The 19265-nt window shown below is 32.7% G+C and overlaps 1 protein-coding gene across 1 annotated transcript; it reads left to right on the top strand.

Moving 5' to 3' along the window:
* Positions 1-16058: 16058 nt before the first annotated feature.
* On the top strand, positions 16059-19179 carry LOC143069668 (uncharacterized). Its single transcript, XM_076244427.1, has one exon. It carries the CDS (start codon positions 16353-16355, stop codon positions 17913-17915), a length of 1563 nt encoding a protein of 520 aa, XP_076100542.1. The 5' UTR covers positions 16059-16352; the 3' UTR covers positions 17916-19179.
* The last annotated feature ends 86 nt before the right edge of the window (positions 19180-19265 follow it).

Raw genomic sequence — 19265 nt, 5'->3', positions numbered from 1 at the left:
TGCTTCGAGCCATTTTAGAGGTAATGCGATATATTGTAAAAGACATGAAATTTCATGTACAAATCATTTATAATGTGAGTATGGTCTGTATTTAACTCCTAAAAGGACATGGTATTTTGAAGTTCAAAATGAAACCTGCCAAAAATATACACATTTTATATCGGACATAAAGCAAAATTATCGGACAAAAAGCAAAACGGACAAAAAGCAACGGACAAAAAGCAAAATAATCGGACAAAAGGCAAAACGGACAAAAAGCAACGGACAAAAAGCAAAAGTTTCGGACAAAAAGCAAAATAATCGGACAAAAGGCAAAACGGACAAAAAGCAAAATAATCGGACAAAAGGCAAAACGGACAAAAAGCAACGGACAAAAAGCAAAAGTTTCGGACAAAAAGCAAAATTATCGGACAAAAAGCAAAAGCGGACAAAAGCGAATTGCGGACAAAAAGCACCGTATCAGTTGTCGTCTGCTGTTCGTCCGTTGAGATCACCAAGTAATGACACATATTTATAATTATCAGAAAAAATAATGTATTCATTTTCTAACTGACTGTAAGCATCTTGAGATGAGTAATTTGTGTATTCCGGAGGAATATATACTATGCCAAAAACTATGTCATCATCAATATCGAGTAAATCTGACGATACTTTGAACCAAAGAACAAACTGACTGTCAGTTGTTAAAATTTTAATTTTATTTGCATGTTCTAATTTGTACCCTAAAGTTATACCACCTGACCTATTTCTTGACACTTTCTTTCTATTTTTCATTCTAAATTCATAACCTGGTAAATCAATAATATCTACATCGTCAGTTTTTGTTTCTACTAAACAAATTATATCATTATTACTCAACAATGATTGAAATTCAGGATAGTTCAATCTTTTTTTAACACCACAACAGTTTAAACACAAAATATTTATATCACTTCTTATGTATACATTTTTAGTAGTATTTAAAGTATTGTTACAGTTAAAAGTTACATCTGATAAATGTTGGTTATGCTCTCCTTGGCATTCCTATAGGTGAGTTGATTCACTACTTGGGCTTGATCCAGATCTTTGTCGTTTATAAGGGCGACCGTTAGTATTTGCTGGGGTCATCATTATGTCTCTGAACCCTCCATTCGGATGTCCTCTGTGCTGATCATCTATATCAATGTGTTCTGTAATTTCGAATTGTTCTCCGTTAATGAATAGTTTGTCCCGTATCAAAGACACCTGGTTACCGTCTTGCTTCGCCTGTTTCATAACAGGATAAAGTTTCTTACGGCGGGCTTCAACTTCTGCCGGGAATTGTTCATTAATACTAAATGGCTTTCCTCTGAGGCGAAATGCTTTTTGGAGAACGCATTCGAGGTCGCGTCGGTAAATGAAACGCGCAACAATTGGTTAGGCTCTATTCCGTCCTATTTTCCCAAATCTATGAACGTTGCCGAATTCTATATGGTGTTCAATTTGTAGCTACTCGTAGATAAAATTTCTCAATTTTGCTCCACAATTTTCATTTTTATTGTAAGCTAAGCCAGAAAAAATTAAATTGTTTTTCATTGATCTGCACTGTAGGTCTAAGATGTTTGATTTAAGTTTTTCGATCTTTTCGTTTTCTACCCTAAGTTTTCCGATTTCAAATTTTGTTGCGTTTTCTAGTTGAATAAATTTTGACGAAAGATTTTGTAGTTTGGCCTTTTATTCTTTATTAATGTTATTTACTTCGTCAAATACATTGCCGATGCCTTCAATACTGCCCTCCAACTCAGAATTTTTTAATTTTACGTCGTGAACGGTTTTTTCCAAATCCCCTACTCTTGCTACTACAGATGTGATAATAGTTTTCAGCTCATCAATTTTATTTACGCCTTTCTCTATTTTTTGCATTCTATTATCCATGGTCGTAACGATTTTGAGGATCATGTTTAAAAGTACATAAGAATCATCTTCTTTTGATTGGTTGACTATTTTTCGACTTTCAGCCAGAAGTGCTGCCGTTTCTTTTAGTGACATTTTAACACTCAGCAAACTTTAAGTTCAAAGGTTAAGTACCTGTCTTTGTAAAAATCATGCAGAAGGTGATTCATGACATGTCACAGAAGTAATTTTTTTTGCCCTTTATCATAAGAACTTTGGTAGATGAGTAAAATTCTGTCTTTATTTTCCCTGTATTATGCCCGTTGCCATGGTAACCATCAAATCAACATTTTGCTTGAATATGTGAAAAAAGACCCTTTTTGAAAATATAAAATAACGGAATTTAAAGTCCCATAGAAATATTGTTAATCAATACAAACAATATGTATATTTACAGTATTGACAAACAAAACCCTAAACTATACAAAAACATTAAAATTGTGAATTTACTAAATAGTTTGTTTCCATAGCAACCATTTAAAAATGTGTTAAATTTCGAAAATGAAAAATTTCAAAAACTCCTAAATTTTAAATCTGTTTATCTCCCAAGACCAACAATACCATGAAATGTCATTGACAAATTTTGAAAGACCACATTCTATATATTCATAAAATAAAAAGAAAGTTGTGCGTTTTTTTTTTCTTTAAAAAAAAATTTTAGTCAAAAATTGTCAATTTTCACCAAAATTCAGATTAACAATCAGATGAATAATCAAACATTTAGTAACTTAAAAAGCTAAAATATTCCATTTATATGTGCAATTCTGACACGCATTTGTTAATTTCAAACAAAAATATATAGTAAATGAAGATAGACTTGTACAAAATGAAAAATCATCACTCTGGGTATGGTCCACCCCCCTTTTTTTTCGATTTTTTTTTTTTTTTTTTTTTTTTCAAAATTATAAAATTTGTTGAAAAAAAACGTGGTATCTCATTTAGTTTACTTGTGAACTAAGTATTTTAAGAATTTAAGCATAACACAACTTCTAAAGTTGAGGGCATCATATGTACCCCCTCCCTTCAATCTTATATGTAAGATTTCTCAGAAGTTTAAAAAAAAATTGGTAATACGCATAACCCGTTGTCGTATCTAAGACTGATGCTGTCAGTGAAAAAGAATAATGTTGAATCCAAAACTTAATTACTAGTAAGTCTATGTATAAAAATAAGACGATGTGTTGTAATTGTCAATGAGACAATTAACTCTCCACCAGAGAGCAAAGACATAGAAATAAACAACCACAGGTCACCGTATATCCTTCAACAATGAGCATAACATTATTATCTAGAAAAACAAATCTTAATGAACATTTTAAAAAAAATAGCTCAGGATACTTTGTCTTTCAAAATGGCTATAAAAAAGTTACAGGAACAATTTAATGCAACTCATTGTTGGTTTTTGAAACAGATTAATGCTTTAAAAACTTTAAACCTAGACTAAGATCTGTTAAGCAAGAAGGTTCACCCTGAAATGTCTGGTTGGTTTTATTTATCATTGAATTACTTTTGAAACTCTGTAAGTGTTATGTAAAGATTTTAATACAAGTATCATATTAACTTAACATTATCAATGTTCTAAGAAAATGAGGTCAGTGTAAGATGAACTATGTCAGACAGACGAAAAAGAGAGAACGGAAACGGAAAATTCAGCATTTTTTCCAATTTATAAGGGCATAACTTATTGACAGTACATGTTAAACCAATAACATTCTAACTGTTCTGAATTTTATGGAAATAAGCATTGTGTATAAGTTTCAAAACATTTGGTTGTGGCAAACTTCATGAACTTAAGTTAGAGAACGGAAACAAAAAAGTCAGCACTTTTTTCCATTTATAGAATGGTATAACTCTGGAACGGACGTACTTACGGACAAGGGTACAACTTAATGCCCCCTTTGCTACGGTGGGGGCATACAAATTCTACATGTTCTATCTGAGGAAAAATATACCAACGATCTACATTAAATTGTGCAAGAATTTGTCAATGTTTCTATTGTATATGGTGGAAAAGGACAGCTTGTCTATTATTATTATTTTTAAAAACCTAACTGATTATTATTATTTGTATACGGCAGAATAATCGATTTTTTTTATGGTTCTCAAAACATATTTTCCTTGTGGCCTTGAGGACAATTTGCTGGTCCTAACTATTATATACTGTTTTGATTCTCAAACCTGTATGACAACCATGTGCAATGACCATTCATTGAATTTTGCCTAATTTAATCGATTGTTATATTTACACATTTTTATGCCCCCGCAGTGGCGGAGGGGGCATTAAGGTTTACCCTTGTCCGTCCTTCAGTACGTCCCAAAGTTGGTTTCTGTTCTCTATCTTTAGTTTGCCTCAACCAAATGTAATGGAACTTAATCACATTGCTTATTACCATAAAACACAGACTTAGTTTGAATTTTTGTGGTGTCACTTAAACCGTCCAAGAGTTATGCCCCTTTACAGATAGAAAAATTGCTGAATTTTCCGTTTATGTTCTCTAACTTTAGTTTGTCTTTACCAGATGTTATTAAAATTATACACAATGCTTAAAACCACCAAATACAGATCAACTTTGAATTTTGGTGGTGTCACTTTCACTGTTCTATGCAATCCCTCTTTATAGAGGAAAAAAGTTTTTGTATTTCTTTCTTTAGTTTACCTCAACAAAATGTTATGAAACTTTTACACAATACTTATCACCATAAAAGTTAGTACACAATTGGTAAGTGTCACTTTTACTGTTCTTCAGTTATGTCCGTTTATAACTTTTATGATATGCAAGCGCGAGCATCATCTGTGTCCAATGGACACATTCCGCATGTATTTCAAATCTTTTACATAAGTTAGATTAATTTATTATATATTAGAATAGAAAGAAAGGTTCTGTAGTTCTTCTTCAATTTCAATTTTAACCCAGTTAAATTGACGTAGTGACAAATAAGTGTTTGCATAAAGGTTTTGATGTACATGTCGATTTACATTGGAGGTAAATAGTAACAGCCATTACGTGTACATAATCTGACTCTGCGCAATAGTATACTAGTCCACAAAAGAAACGATACAAGGCAATGTATTTTCCATAGATAATGAAATTGGATACACTGTACCAAGCTTAAAACTGTCCATTGGTCTAATCTTTACAGAGTGTTATTTTCTTATCAAAACCAGTTTTAAGACAAAACAAATAAAATATTTTTTTTATTTTTGTTATATCAAAAAAAGTATTTTTATAAATAAAAAATTCGAAATTAAGTTCTATAATGATGGACAATGGACTTTTTTTAAAGAGTTATGACCCTTAAAAATATTAAAATTTATGGAAAGTGGCCTCGTTTGCGCTCTCGATGGTACAAGTTTTTAATTTTTTATTTTCAGTTTATTTCTAATAGGACTGACGTAGTTTTTTTTAGCTCACCGTTTCAAAGGAGCTGTGAAATTTGCCATCACTTGGCGTCCGTCGTCGTCTGTTCGGTGTTAAATATTTGAAACATTTCCACTGAAACTACTGAACCAATTCCAGTAAAAGTTAAACTGAATGATCCTTAGGATATCTAGATAAAGTTTGTGTTTTATTTTCAATTTTGTAAAAAAAACATGGCCGCCATGGGTAAAAATAGAACATAGGGGTAACATGCAGTGTGTAGCTTATATCTCAAACACTAAAGCCTTGAGAGCAAATTTTCAGATAAATCTAACAACCCATTGTTGGGTTGCGGCCACTAAATTGTTAATTGTACGGAAATTTTGCAGTTTTTGGTTATTATCTTGAATATTATTAATGACAAAGATAAACTGTAAACAGCACAACTTTCAGCAAAGTAAGATCTACAAATAAGTTTATATGACCAAAATTGTCAATTGAATCCTTCTGGTGTTATAGCCCTTTAAAGAATTTTTTCACAATTTGTTCATCTAGTTTGCTTACTTTAAAAAAAGTCTTCTTCTGAATATGCTAAATCGATTTCGGCCCAACTTGGGAGTATCTTGTACAAACTTTGTATTTTATTTCCTTGTACTTCAAGAAACTTAGCCACTATGGCTAAAATGGAACATAGGGGTAAAATGCATTTTTTTGCTTTTGAAGAAAAAACGACAGATACAAAGACCATTTAAATGGAATTTTTAAGCCACTCATTGATATATATTGAAAGACACAAATAATCATTGATGCAAAATTTATGAAACTAGGACAGAATCAATTTCAAAGACCATGAAATAGCACTTAAAGATTTAAAATTTCAATTTGCACAAAACAAGTGTAATTAGGGACGCAGCTACCCTTCATTCAGTTTTCAGCTATTCGGCTATTTTCTGTTGATTGCTTGGGTTGTTGTCTCTTTGACACATTCCCCATTTCTAAAAAAAGATCTTAATATATAACCAGGTGCTCCGCAGGGCGCAGCTTTATACGACCCCAGTGGTTGAACCCTGAACAGTTAGGGCAAATTTGGTCACAATATTCAAGCTTGATTCTGTCTGAATTTGGATTGTGATCAAATTTTTGAAATAATATAGGTTTTTGTCACAAAATTAATGTGGTCAAAGATCTAACAAATCTATTGCACAATACTGTGCAATTGAAGATTTCTTCTTGAAACTTTTCAAAATTCGAAATTTGAAAAATTTTGAAAAAAAAGGAAGCCCTTCAAAAATCGTAAACAAAAAATCCCCCCCAATTTTTTTAAACCCCCTTGGAGCAATAACCCTTAAACTCAATCCCATGCTTTCCATTGCAGTTTTGAACATTGTAGTACAATTTCAGAGAGATCCACACAATTACACATACAAATGTAAGTTATTGTCTTGAAACTAGAAAAATGCTTGTTTTGACCCCTTTTTGGCCCTTAATTCCTAAACTTTGACCCCATTACCCCTAAAATGAATCCAAACCTTCTACTTGTGGTTTTAAACATTGCGATATGATTTCAGAGCAATTGAAATACTTCTACACAAGTTATTATCCTGAAACTAAAAAAATGCTTGTTTTGGGCCCCTTTGGGCCCCTAATTCCTAATCGGTTGGGACCATCATCCCTAAAATGAATCCAAACCTTCTACTTGTGGTTTTAAACATTGCGATATGATTTCAGAGCAATTGAAATACTTCTACACAAGTTATTATCCTGAAACTAAAAAAATGCTTGTTTTGGGCCCCTTTGGGCCCCTAATTCCTAATCGGTTGGGACCATCATCCCTAAAATGAATCCAAACCTTCTACTTGTGGTTTTAAACATTGCGATATGATTTCAGAGCAATTGAAATACTTCTACACAAGTTATTATCCTGAAACTAAAAAAATGCTTGTTTTGGGCCCCTTTGGGCCCCTAATTCCTAATCGGTTGGGATCATCATCCCCAAAATCAATCCCAACCTTCCTTTTGTGGTATTGAACCTTCTGAAAAAGTTTCATGAAGATCTATTCACTTAAACTAAAGTTATTATCCGGAAACCAATGTGTCTTCGGGCGACGACGACGCAGACGACGACATCATACCATTATACGATCCCAAAATTTTTTTAGGGTCGTATAAAAATGGTGTAGGGGGTTTCTATTATTGCGCTCACCCTTTGAAGAAATTTCATGTTTTAATGCTCAAAATGTTCACAATTGAATTCCATCTTTTAAATTTTTAATAATTTTTTGAATTTTGAAAAAAGGGGGGGGCGGGTGTGGCACCATGCCCAGAGAGAAAAAAATTCCTTCTATACCAAAATATCTCTATCAATCATATATTCTCATTTATAATTACCAAATTTGTGTCAGAAATGCACGTATAAATGGACTGTTTTAGCTTTTTCAGTTCAAAATGTTTCAGTATTCATCTGTTTGGTAATCTGAATTTTGGTGAAAATTGACAATTTTTGACTAAAATTATTTTTTTAAAGAAAAAAAAAACACACGACTTTCTTTTTATTTTATCAATATATAGAATGTGGTCTTTCAAAATTTGTCAATGACATTTCATGGTATTGTTGGTCTTGGGAGATAAACAGATTTAAAATTAAAGATTTTTTGAAATTTTTCATTTTCGAATTTTAACACATTTTTAAATGGTTGCTATGGAAACAAACTATTTAGTAAATTCAAAATTTTAACGTTTTTGTATAGTTAGGGGTTTTGTTTGTCAATACTGTAAATATACATATTTTTTGTATTGATTAACTTTATTTCTATGGGACTTTAAAACCCCTTATATTTCAATTTTCAAAGGCTACTTATGAACGTATTTAGGCAAAATTTTGTAAGGATGGTTTCCATGGCAACCAAGGTTCAAAAGAAAAAAATTAATACATGAAACTTATTTTCATACCATACCCTCCTCATTAACAAAATATAAAGCCATTTGAAGATGGGTCATGAATCGCCCATCAACAGGAACCTGCATGATTCTTACAAAGACCGGTACAAATAAAACACATAACGTCTAATTTGCATATCATATATATACGAAGTCCAAAGTCCAACTTTGTCTGCTCGATCGAAACTTCTCCTTTGTTTAGTAATCAACACGAAAACTTTAGTGTGAGTGATGTTTAGGTTGTGTTTTGTATATAGCTTTGTGTCCGTTTATAAAATAAAATAATCAATAGTTGTGCAAAAGTTCAATTTCACTGTTAAAAAATTCGTCGTTAACACTCACGCATCTGCATTCCTAAAGAAGGTTCATGTCCAAAAATCAACTATACCAGGGGCGTAGCTAGGTGTTAATTCATCTGTAGGCACAAATCGGCATGGGGTCTGGGGGCCGCATAAGGCCCCCAGCAGGTCAAGGACAGAGCCTGGTAGGGGGTTTAGGGGGGCACCCGACGGAAAACTGATTTCAGCGTTTTGGCTGCAAAATTTTATGCACAAAAATATTAAATTTTCTGGTTATTTAATCATGATAATTATAATAATATACATGATGAAAATTTAAAAGAATTATGAATAATTTACCATAACATCTGAATGGTGAATTAAATAACGCAGTACAATTAGAAAATCAAATATTAAAAAAAATATTTACAATATGTACTGCCCAGCATAGATCCGCGTATCCCTTTAATTAAGCAGTACACCCTGTTTGGTATTTTCAAATCTATTCCGTTATGATCGATATAGACATGATATACGTTTAACTTAATTGATAGTACATATTATATATTGACGATCCTTCATTAAAAAATAGGCACGTGCACGTTAACACTGATATTACTATATAATAACACTATCCTTTTGGCCAGAAAGACATCAACCATCAATCTTTTGATTCTTAAACCTTCACCCTAGCCACACAAACACATAGTTGATGCTAATGCAAAAGTTCTGTTCTGTTCATACTAACGTAACAAAATTCAAGAAATTTGTATTTCTTTATATCCCGCTCTACTGTAAAATCCCTACCTGCTTAGGAATTTGAATAATTGTGGTCATTACACGTAGATCTGAGAGTACTCAAAACTACTGGAAGCTAGTTGATAGATTGATTTTTAAACATCCAGTGTAAAATATTTATGCAGGTTTAGAACAAAAAACAAAAAAAAAATTGATTATTTACATAAAACACAACAGGGAGCTTAGTCCTGTAATAGGTGTTGTACAGGACGATGGTCTGGAAATTTGAAAATGCCATGCATTGGAAAAAAGGGATTATTGGATAGGAGCAGAAACTTTGCCTTTCAGTAGATCAACTACGAATTCCTCAAAGGGTGGTATTCTCTCTAGAACTAGGCATAAGATTAAATGTCCCCATTCTGACCAGACGTGACTACGTATTTATACATCCTGCACAGACAAACGGACGACCAACATTGGCAAGTCGGGTGAAGACAAAGTGGAAAGCTAGTTGAAAACAACAACTAATTAAAGATTCATGTGTCTAAGTTGAGGTTCATTTAAGTTTTTGTCGATAGAATTGAAATGATCTGAACCAAAGTTCTAGTTTATAGTTTCTAAATAAGGTACACACATAAAAAATACATTCAATTCTATCCAATATTCCGACATTCACTAAGGACGAAAGACTAGTGTACACATGACATTCGATAATTAGAGTTGTGACAACTTCACTTGAGTTCTTCTACATATAACGTTGTTTATCATTTTTTAAATAAAAAAAAAATGTTTGTGAAAAAATATGTGTAGGCACGTGCCTAAAGTGCCTAACGGCAGCTACGCACCTGTATACAGCTATAACTTAAAACGACATTTTCAACAAATTTTAGTAGAGCAAAATTTTTCGTTCCATCATACAAGGGGACATCACTCTTGTCTAGGGAAAGTTTTCACGTCAATTCTTAACGACAGACTTGGGGATTTTATTGAAAATTATAACATCTTAAACGAAAACCAGGCAGGTTTCCGGCAAGGTTATTCCACAACAGATCATGTTTTTTCATTACATGCTTTATTTGAATTATTGCGGGTGAAAAAGAAGAAATTATTTTGTGTATTTGTCGACTTCGAAAAAGCTTTTGATTTTATTCATCGAAACTCATTATTTTTTAAAACTGATATTAAACCATGTGAACGGAAAATTTCTAAGAATTATTAAAAATATGTATGATGATGTCAAATCTAAAATTGTTCATAATTCAGAAGTTTCTGATATTTTTTCTTGTGAAACAGGAGTTAGACAAGGGGAAAACCTTTCTCCCTTGCTTTTCTCCCTGTATCTAAATGATTTACAAGAATTTTTAGAAAACTCTAATATTGAAGGAATTCAGTCTGTAACAAAAGATATTGAAAATGTACTTTTTGTATATTTTAAATTTTTTCTGTTATTGTATGCTGATGATACAATACTACTTTCTGAATCTAGCCATGATTTACAATGTATGTTGGACAAATTTTCAGAGTATTGTAAACAATGGAAATTAAAAATTAATATAAATAAAACGAAAATTATGATATTCTCAAAAGGTAGAATACCTAGAAACATGTTATTTAATATAGATGGAAATGAAATTGAGATAGTCAGTAGTTATAAATATCTTGGTATTGTATTTTCTAGAAGTGGCTCATTTCTTTCCACCAGAAAATATCTTCGTGACCAGGCGATTAAAGCAATGTATGCTGTGATAAAAAAATCCAGATTAAATAACTTGTCGATCGAGTGCCAACTCGATATGTTTGATAAGGCTATTGTTCCTATACTAACGTATGGGTGTGAGATATGGGGATTCGAAAATTTAGATATTCTTGAGAGAGTTCATTTGCGTTTTTGCAAACATATATTGAGGTTAAAAAATTCAACCCCCAATTTTATGGTCTATGGGGAATTGGGAAGATGTCCCATTTCTGTTACCGTCAAGTCACGTATGATTAATTTCTGGTGTCGTTTACAAGAAGGAAAAGAGAGCAAAATATCATGTTCATTATATAAGCTGTTATATGTAAATTTTAATAACTATGGTTATGATAGTAAATGGATATTATATATAAAGAAAATTTTTGATGACTGTGGAATGTCAAATATATGGCAAAGTCACAACTTATTTGAGAAACGTTGGGTTGTATTGAGTGTTCAGCATAGATTAAGAGATCAGTTCATTCAAGAATGGTCAACAGAAATGAACACTTCGCCCAAGGGGCTGTGTTATAGATTGTACAAAAATGTTTTTAAATTTGAACACTATTTATCAGTACTACCATTTAATTTATTAATAACCTTATGTAAATTTAGATGTGGGAATAACCGTTTGCCCATCGAGACGGGAAGGTGGCGCAACATACCAAGATCTGAAAGATTGTGTCACCTTTGTGGCTCAGCTGACATTGGTGATGAATACCATTATATCATGTCTTGTAAATATTTCAAAGATGAAAGATGCAAATACTTACCTCATTATTGTAATAAAAATATAAATGTTATCAAATTCAAACAAGTATGTTCAACCCAAAATATTGTTGAACTTGAGAAACTTTGTAGATTTATTAAATCTATTTCTGTGAAAGTCTATCCTCCTGGTTAATACAACTATATATGTTTATTTATCATTTGTGTAAATATTTATCATATTAATTTTGTATTTCACACATGCTATGTCTTATATATGTTATATACAAATACAGCCTTTGTATGAGGTCGATACACGGATATATTGACCTGAAAGAAGTATATTGACTGAGGACGAAGTCCGAGGTCGATATACTTCTTTGGGTCGATATATCCTGTATTGACCTCATACAAAGGCTATATTTATTATATTATTAACTTCCGAACATGTTTCTATCAAAATCGTCATTTAGGTTTATTGGAACTTTATAGATATTACATTATCTCCTTGACAATCACAACATATTAGTTGTTATTTCATCTACTTTCTTTTTAGACATCTTATTTATTTGAAGATTTTTTTTCGTCAAATAATCGATCACAGATATCATTTGTTTCAAAACGTTAAACAATATCCTGAAAATCATTACATAACGTCACAAAGTATATCGGTTTTTAGATATTCTAAAAATAACCGTGCGATATGCTTTTTGCAGGTCAATATGCTTTTTGCTATCCGCCGTTTTCTCTCTACCTTCGAAAATATAGTTTAACATGTGACTATCCCTAAACTAATCAAAGGAGAAGGTATGATAAGCTATCTAATTGGCCCCCTATTTTAGTGAAAAATCAAAGACAATTGTTTTTCTGAAATACATGTTTTTTAACTTCCATAAATATCGAACTAATAAAAACACCATTGAAGTTCGAATATTTTTAACTTTTAACAATTGAAACGACACGTTTTTCTTTGCCTAGTAACGCAAAAACAACAAAATGGTCGGTACCTAACAGTAATATCGAATGAATTAAGTAGGAGCGGACGCTCGCCCCAAGAAGATATTTTTAGATATTGCCAAAAATGTAATGTTGTGTCACCTTACAAAAGGACTTTTTGGGGCGAGCGTCCGCTCATATTGAAATTTTAAAAAAACTGTCGGAATTTTGACCGAAAAACTTACTTTTTACCGGTTGACGGAATGAACTCGTTTTATTTCCCGAATTTACGTACATGTTTCCAAGCTCATTTTCATACACGTAGATTAAGTTAAAAGACTTATGTTGACTTTTCCAGTGATATAAATACATGGAAATTCAACAACGAATTTTATTTAATGAACAATAAATAGTTCATTTTGAAATGCCGGATTGTAAGACTTATTTTGTGACTCTGTTTCTGTCGGAAGGAACTGACACGATAGATTACATTGGCAACCCAGAGAGCCGTAAAACAAAGGTATGTACTTCAATATTTTTAATATAAATTGAAAAATGATTTGATTAGAAATCTGTTATAAAACATTTTGTAAACAGAGCAACAAATCGCCGATAAACTTGAGATAATGTGATGACAGGGAAGCGGCAGACGATCATGAGCAATGCCAATGGCAAAAATATTTCTGTAGAAAATACTATGCGGTAAAATACACGTATTTTTTGTTTCAACTTCGATATTTGTAAAAACAAATCAACCCAGCAAGATTTATTTAGTTTATCAACTGAATTAGAGGGGGAAATATCCATCACTGATTTTGACAAAACATTTAAGTACATTAAAATTACATTGAATAAGTGATCAGCCGCCGTGGCTCAATGGTACACATCGCTGCTCTGCAACCTAGGCGGTCATAGATCGTATCTCAGACACAATTTTTTTTTTTTTTTTTTTTTTAAATATATAAATAATGTCACCTGAATGTAATACTCGGTTCTTTAAGGAAATAACAAACATAACAAACACTTATAAGGCACAAAGATGTTCACTAGACCTATATCATGCGGGAATTGTAGATAATGAATATTACTGTTATTTCCTTTCATGATTTTATTGAAAGTGACTTCTCAGCTTAAATGATTAAAAAACCAACAAGCAAACAATTAAAGGCTATGCTTCCCTGTCACGCCAACTCTGTGTATTTTTTAAAAATATTTCTGCTTTGTATCCATCCATCTGCTGAGTTACGCCATTTTCGAATGATTTTTATAGTCAATTCTTATGTGTCCTTGTCGGTGTTGTTGCAAGGGGGTTACTTCCTATTTTTTTAGTGGTATGAGTGTGCCGCAAAACAGGGTAACTTTTTCATGCCCTGTTTGTTAGAACAGTCTCCCTTTTCATGTCCTGCTGGTTAGAACAGGGTCGTCCTTTCATGCCTTGCTGGTGAGAACAAGGTCTTTTTTTAAACAAAGTATTTGTCTGGAACAGGATCGCGTATATAACTGTTTAAGATACAGTATAGAGCCCAGGTCTAGAACTGCATCTATTTTATACGGTCTAGAACAAGGTATACATTTTTTGAGCGTGTATAGAACAGGGTATGTTTTTCAATATTTTTGTTTAGAACAGGATATATGTTTTTCATTACTTTCTGGTTAGAACAGGATATGATTCGGCAAGTGCTGTCGGCACAGTTATGTCATAAAGGATAGTCAGTAACCCAACCCCACAACCCAACCATGCCAACCACAGCGAAAATCTATGATACATTTTTAATCAACATAACTTTTTTTCTTTTTTTAGATTCGAGATACGTTGTACGTCGCAGCAATACCCATGGCTTGGTTTATTCACGCATGGATTGTCCTAGACATTAAAAGATGGCGGTGGTAGTGAAAACATGTATTAAACTTGAATGTAAGTTGCAAAATTATTCAGTGTTATTGATTATACTTGAAAGGGGCATTATGTGCCATATATATAATAAAATAAATTTACATGTACGAAAATCAAATACATATTATCAAGTCCATGCATCGTAAACTGTTTGTTAAAGACTTTTAATACGACCGCAACATTTTTTAGTTATATTGCTATCATGTCGTTGTCCGAGACACATTTGGTTTCCAAACAATAACTTAAGTTTATGTGAATGGATCGCTTTAAAATTTTACCAGATGGTTCAATACTACAAAAGAAAGGTAGGGATTAAGTTTGGGGGTAATACATTTAGGAAGTCGGGGGCCAAAAAATGACCAAATACATGCAAGAATTATATTTCAGTTTTCAGACAAAAGCTTGTGTTAAAGTGTATGGATCGCATTGAAATTGTAATACAAGATATCATACCTTAAAGGAGTAAGCTGGGATTTACTTAAGGGTAATTTCTCCAAAGGAGGGAGGTAAACAAGAAGGGGCTCAATTTTTTTTTCGATTATACAATTGTTTGTGTTTCATGTGTATTTTTGTCTGTTTTTTTTGATCAGAGTGAGCATTGGGACAAGTTGCGCTAGAGACTGTATCTAATTCGGAATATTCTCATTGCACAAAAACTTTACAAATAGATATAGGAAGATGTGGTGTGAGTGCCAATGAGACAGCTCTCCATCCAAATAATAATTTATAAAAGTAAACCATTATAGGTCAATGTACGCCCTTCAACACGGAGCCTTGGCTCACACCAAACAATAAGCTATAAAGGGCCCCAAATTACTAGTGTAAACCCATTCAAACTGGAAAACCAACGGTCTCATCTATATAACAAACATGTTACTATATCCTTTACGCACCTGCCCCAGGTGACTTCTGCATTTTGATAACTGCTTAACAATCTTGTTCGTGAGCACTATCCTCGAGAAGGATACTATAATAACCCTTTTTGATTTTTATTTATGCATGTTGTGATTAAAAGTGCTAGAATATAAATAAAAGCTATTTTATAAAGAATGTAATGCTGCTTCTGGTGCATGGTCAAGAAACACTAAACATTACGGGTTATATGACTACATATATTATTAACTCATGTATATTTCACGTTATGGGTTTTTTTTGTTTGTATTATCTATATTGTATTTTTTTAATATGAATATCACTGTACTGATTATGCCCATTATGGGTCCTCTATAGGAAATAAAATTGATCTTATCTTACATGCTGATATTTTTTTTTTTTTTTTTTTTACATTAATCAATAATATTTGTTTACATTTTTCCAGGTGACTGATGGCTAAAGAGTTCAAGTGTGTGGTTTGTGGTAGATGTCATCTAAAATCCAGACGTAAGATAACAACTAAAGCACTGAAACAGTTTGTAAGAAAAAGAATTGAGCGAAACCTTGAAGAAAATGATGTGATATGTGAGAAGTGTAGATCAATATACAGGAAAACACTAAAAAAAGTAAACAATGAACGGAAAGTTTCAAACTGTCTTTCCGAGTGTATTACAGATGACAGTGACTCTGATTTTGTTATAAATACAGAAGAAGCCGTATCCACGAAAATACTAAGTCCGAAACAAATTGAACTGAATATTTCTTCCACTCACACATCACATAGATTCTGCATTGTATGCAAGAAGGAAGGTACCAGTAGAAATAAGTTGTGCAAAGTTCCTTTACAGGCAAGAACCCAAGCCTTTATAAAAAATGCCGTTTTTATAGATGGAAATACACGCTGTTGCAAACATCATTTATCTGAACAACTTTTCGACAACACATCACTTCAAGCATTAACTGCAAAATACACTACAACATATATGAATCGTTCTGATACAACTTCATTATTAGAAAATGTGAGAAAAACCTTGGCAACCTCTCATATCCTGAATTTTGACAATCCATTATCATTATCTGATGGTGACTATTACAATCTAACTGGATTATCAAAGCAGCAATTCAATGAACTCTCCTCATATATTGTATCAGCACGTCAAACCAATGTTAGGTCTGTACGCACATGTATAGCTGTCTTGTTAACAAAACTAAGGACAGGACTTCCAAATCATATACTTGGAACAATATTTTCGTTACCCAAAAGCCAAGTGCAAAGATGTATTCATAGTGCCAGAGTTTCCCTTATGCAGGATTTTGTACCACATTTCATTGGGTTTCAGCATATAAGCCACGAAGATTTTGTTCGGAACCACACCACTCCAATAGCAAAAACTCTGTTTGCCAATGATTCTGAAGATGTTGCAATTATTGTCATGGACGGTACTTATATCTACCTCCAGAAAAGCGCTGATTATGAATTCCAGAGGTTATCATACAGCCTGCATAAAAACAGACCGCTAGTTAAACCAATGGTCATAGTAGGAACAGATGGATATATCCTGTCAGTACTGGGTCCCTATTTTGCAAACGGAAAAAATAATGACGCGGCAATAACAAAGCACATGATTTCTGTCAATGCCGAAGGCATGAATGAGTGGCTAGAGACTAGCGATGTTTGTGTGGTCGACAGGGGATTTAGAGACGTGGTAGACTTCTTAAGAGAACAAGGGTATAACGTAGAAATGCCCGTTTACCTGAAGAAGGGATCAAAACAGCACCCGGTAGAAGAAGCCAACGCCAGCAGACTAGTAACCAAAGTCAGATGGGTCGTTGAAAGTGTGAATGCACGAGTTAAACAATGGAGGTTCTTCGACAAGGTAGTTTCTAACCATTTCATTCCAATAATTGGTGATTTATTACGGATTGTATGCGCTGTTTGCAACAAATTTCGGCCACCACTTGCTGGTACACACCCTGAGGATAAAAGTATTGCCGAAGCAATGCTTGAAAAATGCAAAAAGGGAAATGCAATCCAAAAGATGGTGACGGAAGAAGGCTTATTGACCAAACGTACCATTTACAAATTAGTTGATGCATCAAATGTTTTAGATGAACTAGCTGATTTTCCAGTTCTGAGTATGGATAAACTACGAGAAATAACCATGGGGGTATATCAGCTTAAACAGGCCCCTAACTATGTCAGAGAACACGAGGGTGAAGACGGAAAATTTGAACTGTATGTGTGCAAAATCAAAGCAAACCTGCTCAAAATTAAAATACAATCTAGGCATAGTAACAAACTTTCCCATACTGTCTTCATAAGTTACAGTGACGAAGGAGATATAGAAGGATGGTATTGTACATGCAAATCGGGAGCACGAGTAGTTGGTTGTTGTGCACATGTTGCAAGTGTGCTATGGTATCTGGGGTATCAAAGACTTGAACAGCAGTCTGGATCAAGGAGAGACTTTAAAACATCTGTTTTAGATGCATCTCACATACCGAGTTCTGATGAAAGTGACTGTGATTCTTTGCCAGAGGAGTGAAATAACTAATACAAACTGTGTGTATGTGACAGCTACTCTTCACTTATATTTTAGGGTATAACTTTAATTAAAATTTGTTTTTCAAGAAAATGTTTAAATAAGTCATGTATTCACATATTTTATGAGCATTTACAAATAGCTAATGTCTTACTCTCATTGTTTACCAAATCATGCTGATTTAGTCATTATATTGTGGTTAAATTACTTTTCTATAATGAAATGGTCATAACTTATTCATGTTAGTAAATTTTATTGTCAATGCAAATGTTAGTATTAAAACAATATTTTCATATAATTTTTCGGTGTACTTAAAATTGGAATATCGAAATCTCAGACGATAAGGAGTACACAGGCTATTAAACAAATTGCTGTTCATATACTTACATGAGATTGTTGTATTTTGTATAAGAAAAGACTTTTCAATTAAAATGTAGTAACATAAAAAAAGTAGAACGATGTTATCATGGTTATGTAATAGTCACGTATTAAATATATTTTGTGTTTCCATGATACCCACTGAATTTATAAGTCTAACATAAGTCGAAAACCTTACCTGTTTGGAGCAATGGAAAATTATTTTTGTTGATTTTAAGATGGTACAAACTAGAATAATAATACTCTTGAAAAGTATCTTAATATGTTTGTTAAAACACTTTCCCTTCTGACTTGCTGTTGTTGCTAAGGAAATACTAATAAATATATACATGATGTTGATAACTAGAACTACAAAAAGCAAACGCAAGCCGTTACTCAAGATTTTAATATTGCCTAATAAAGTCCTCAGTGGTTTCCAGAGATCATGGCCATTACTAGATTGAAGCTGTTACTGTAACGCAACGCATACTAAATATGCATCTCGATAATTTTAAGCATTTGACACCACCTAAAGTATTTTAAATATTTCAAAACCATTTCAAAGAGATAGTTCACCAATAAAGGATATTTTATGGTATTCAGTAAAATCTGTTGTTAGGCAATAAACTGTTCTTGTTAGAAAAATTGCTCTATGAAAAGATCTTTTAATGAACTTTTATGCAGTTATATGTAAAGAGAGTGACTAAAAAGACCTGTAACATACTAGTATCTTATAAATTGTTAACCGTTGCTATGCACCATTTCTGTTGCTACGTTGTTGTCAAGCATTTATACAATAGAGCTACAATTAAACTGACATTTTCATTTCTTACCAATTGTTATTCTTGAACATGCATTCTGTTTTCGCATTTATTTGTACTAGTACAATAAAATGACTACTTCATTTGCAGTTAGCTTTAATTTAATATTTTATGCTGTTGCTAAGCAACATTAGTGTTGCTAGGCTCAATATAAACCTAGTAAAAAAAGATATGG

The sequence above is a fragment of the Mytilus galloprovincialis genome, chromosome 1, assembly GCF_965363235.1.
Source record: "Mytilus galloprovincialis chromosome 1, xbMytGall1.hap1.1, whole genome shotgun sequence".
Lineage (NCBI taxonomy): Eukaryota > Metazoa > Mollusca > Bivalvia > Mytilida > Mytilidae > Mytilus > Mytilus galloprovincialis.
The sequence above is the reverse complement of the archived record's forward strand: the minus strand, read 5'-3'. Positions and strand labels throughout refer to the sequence as shown.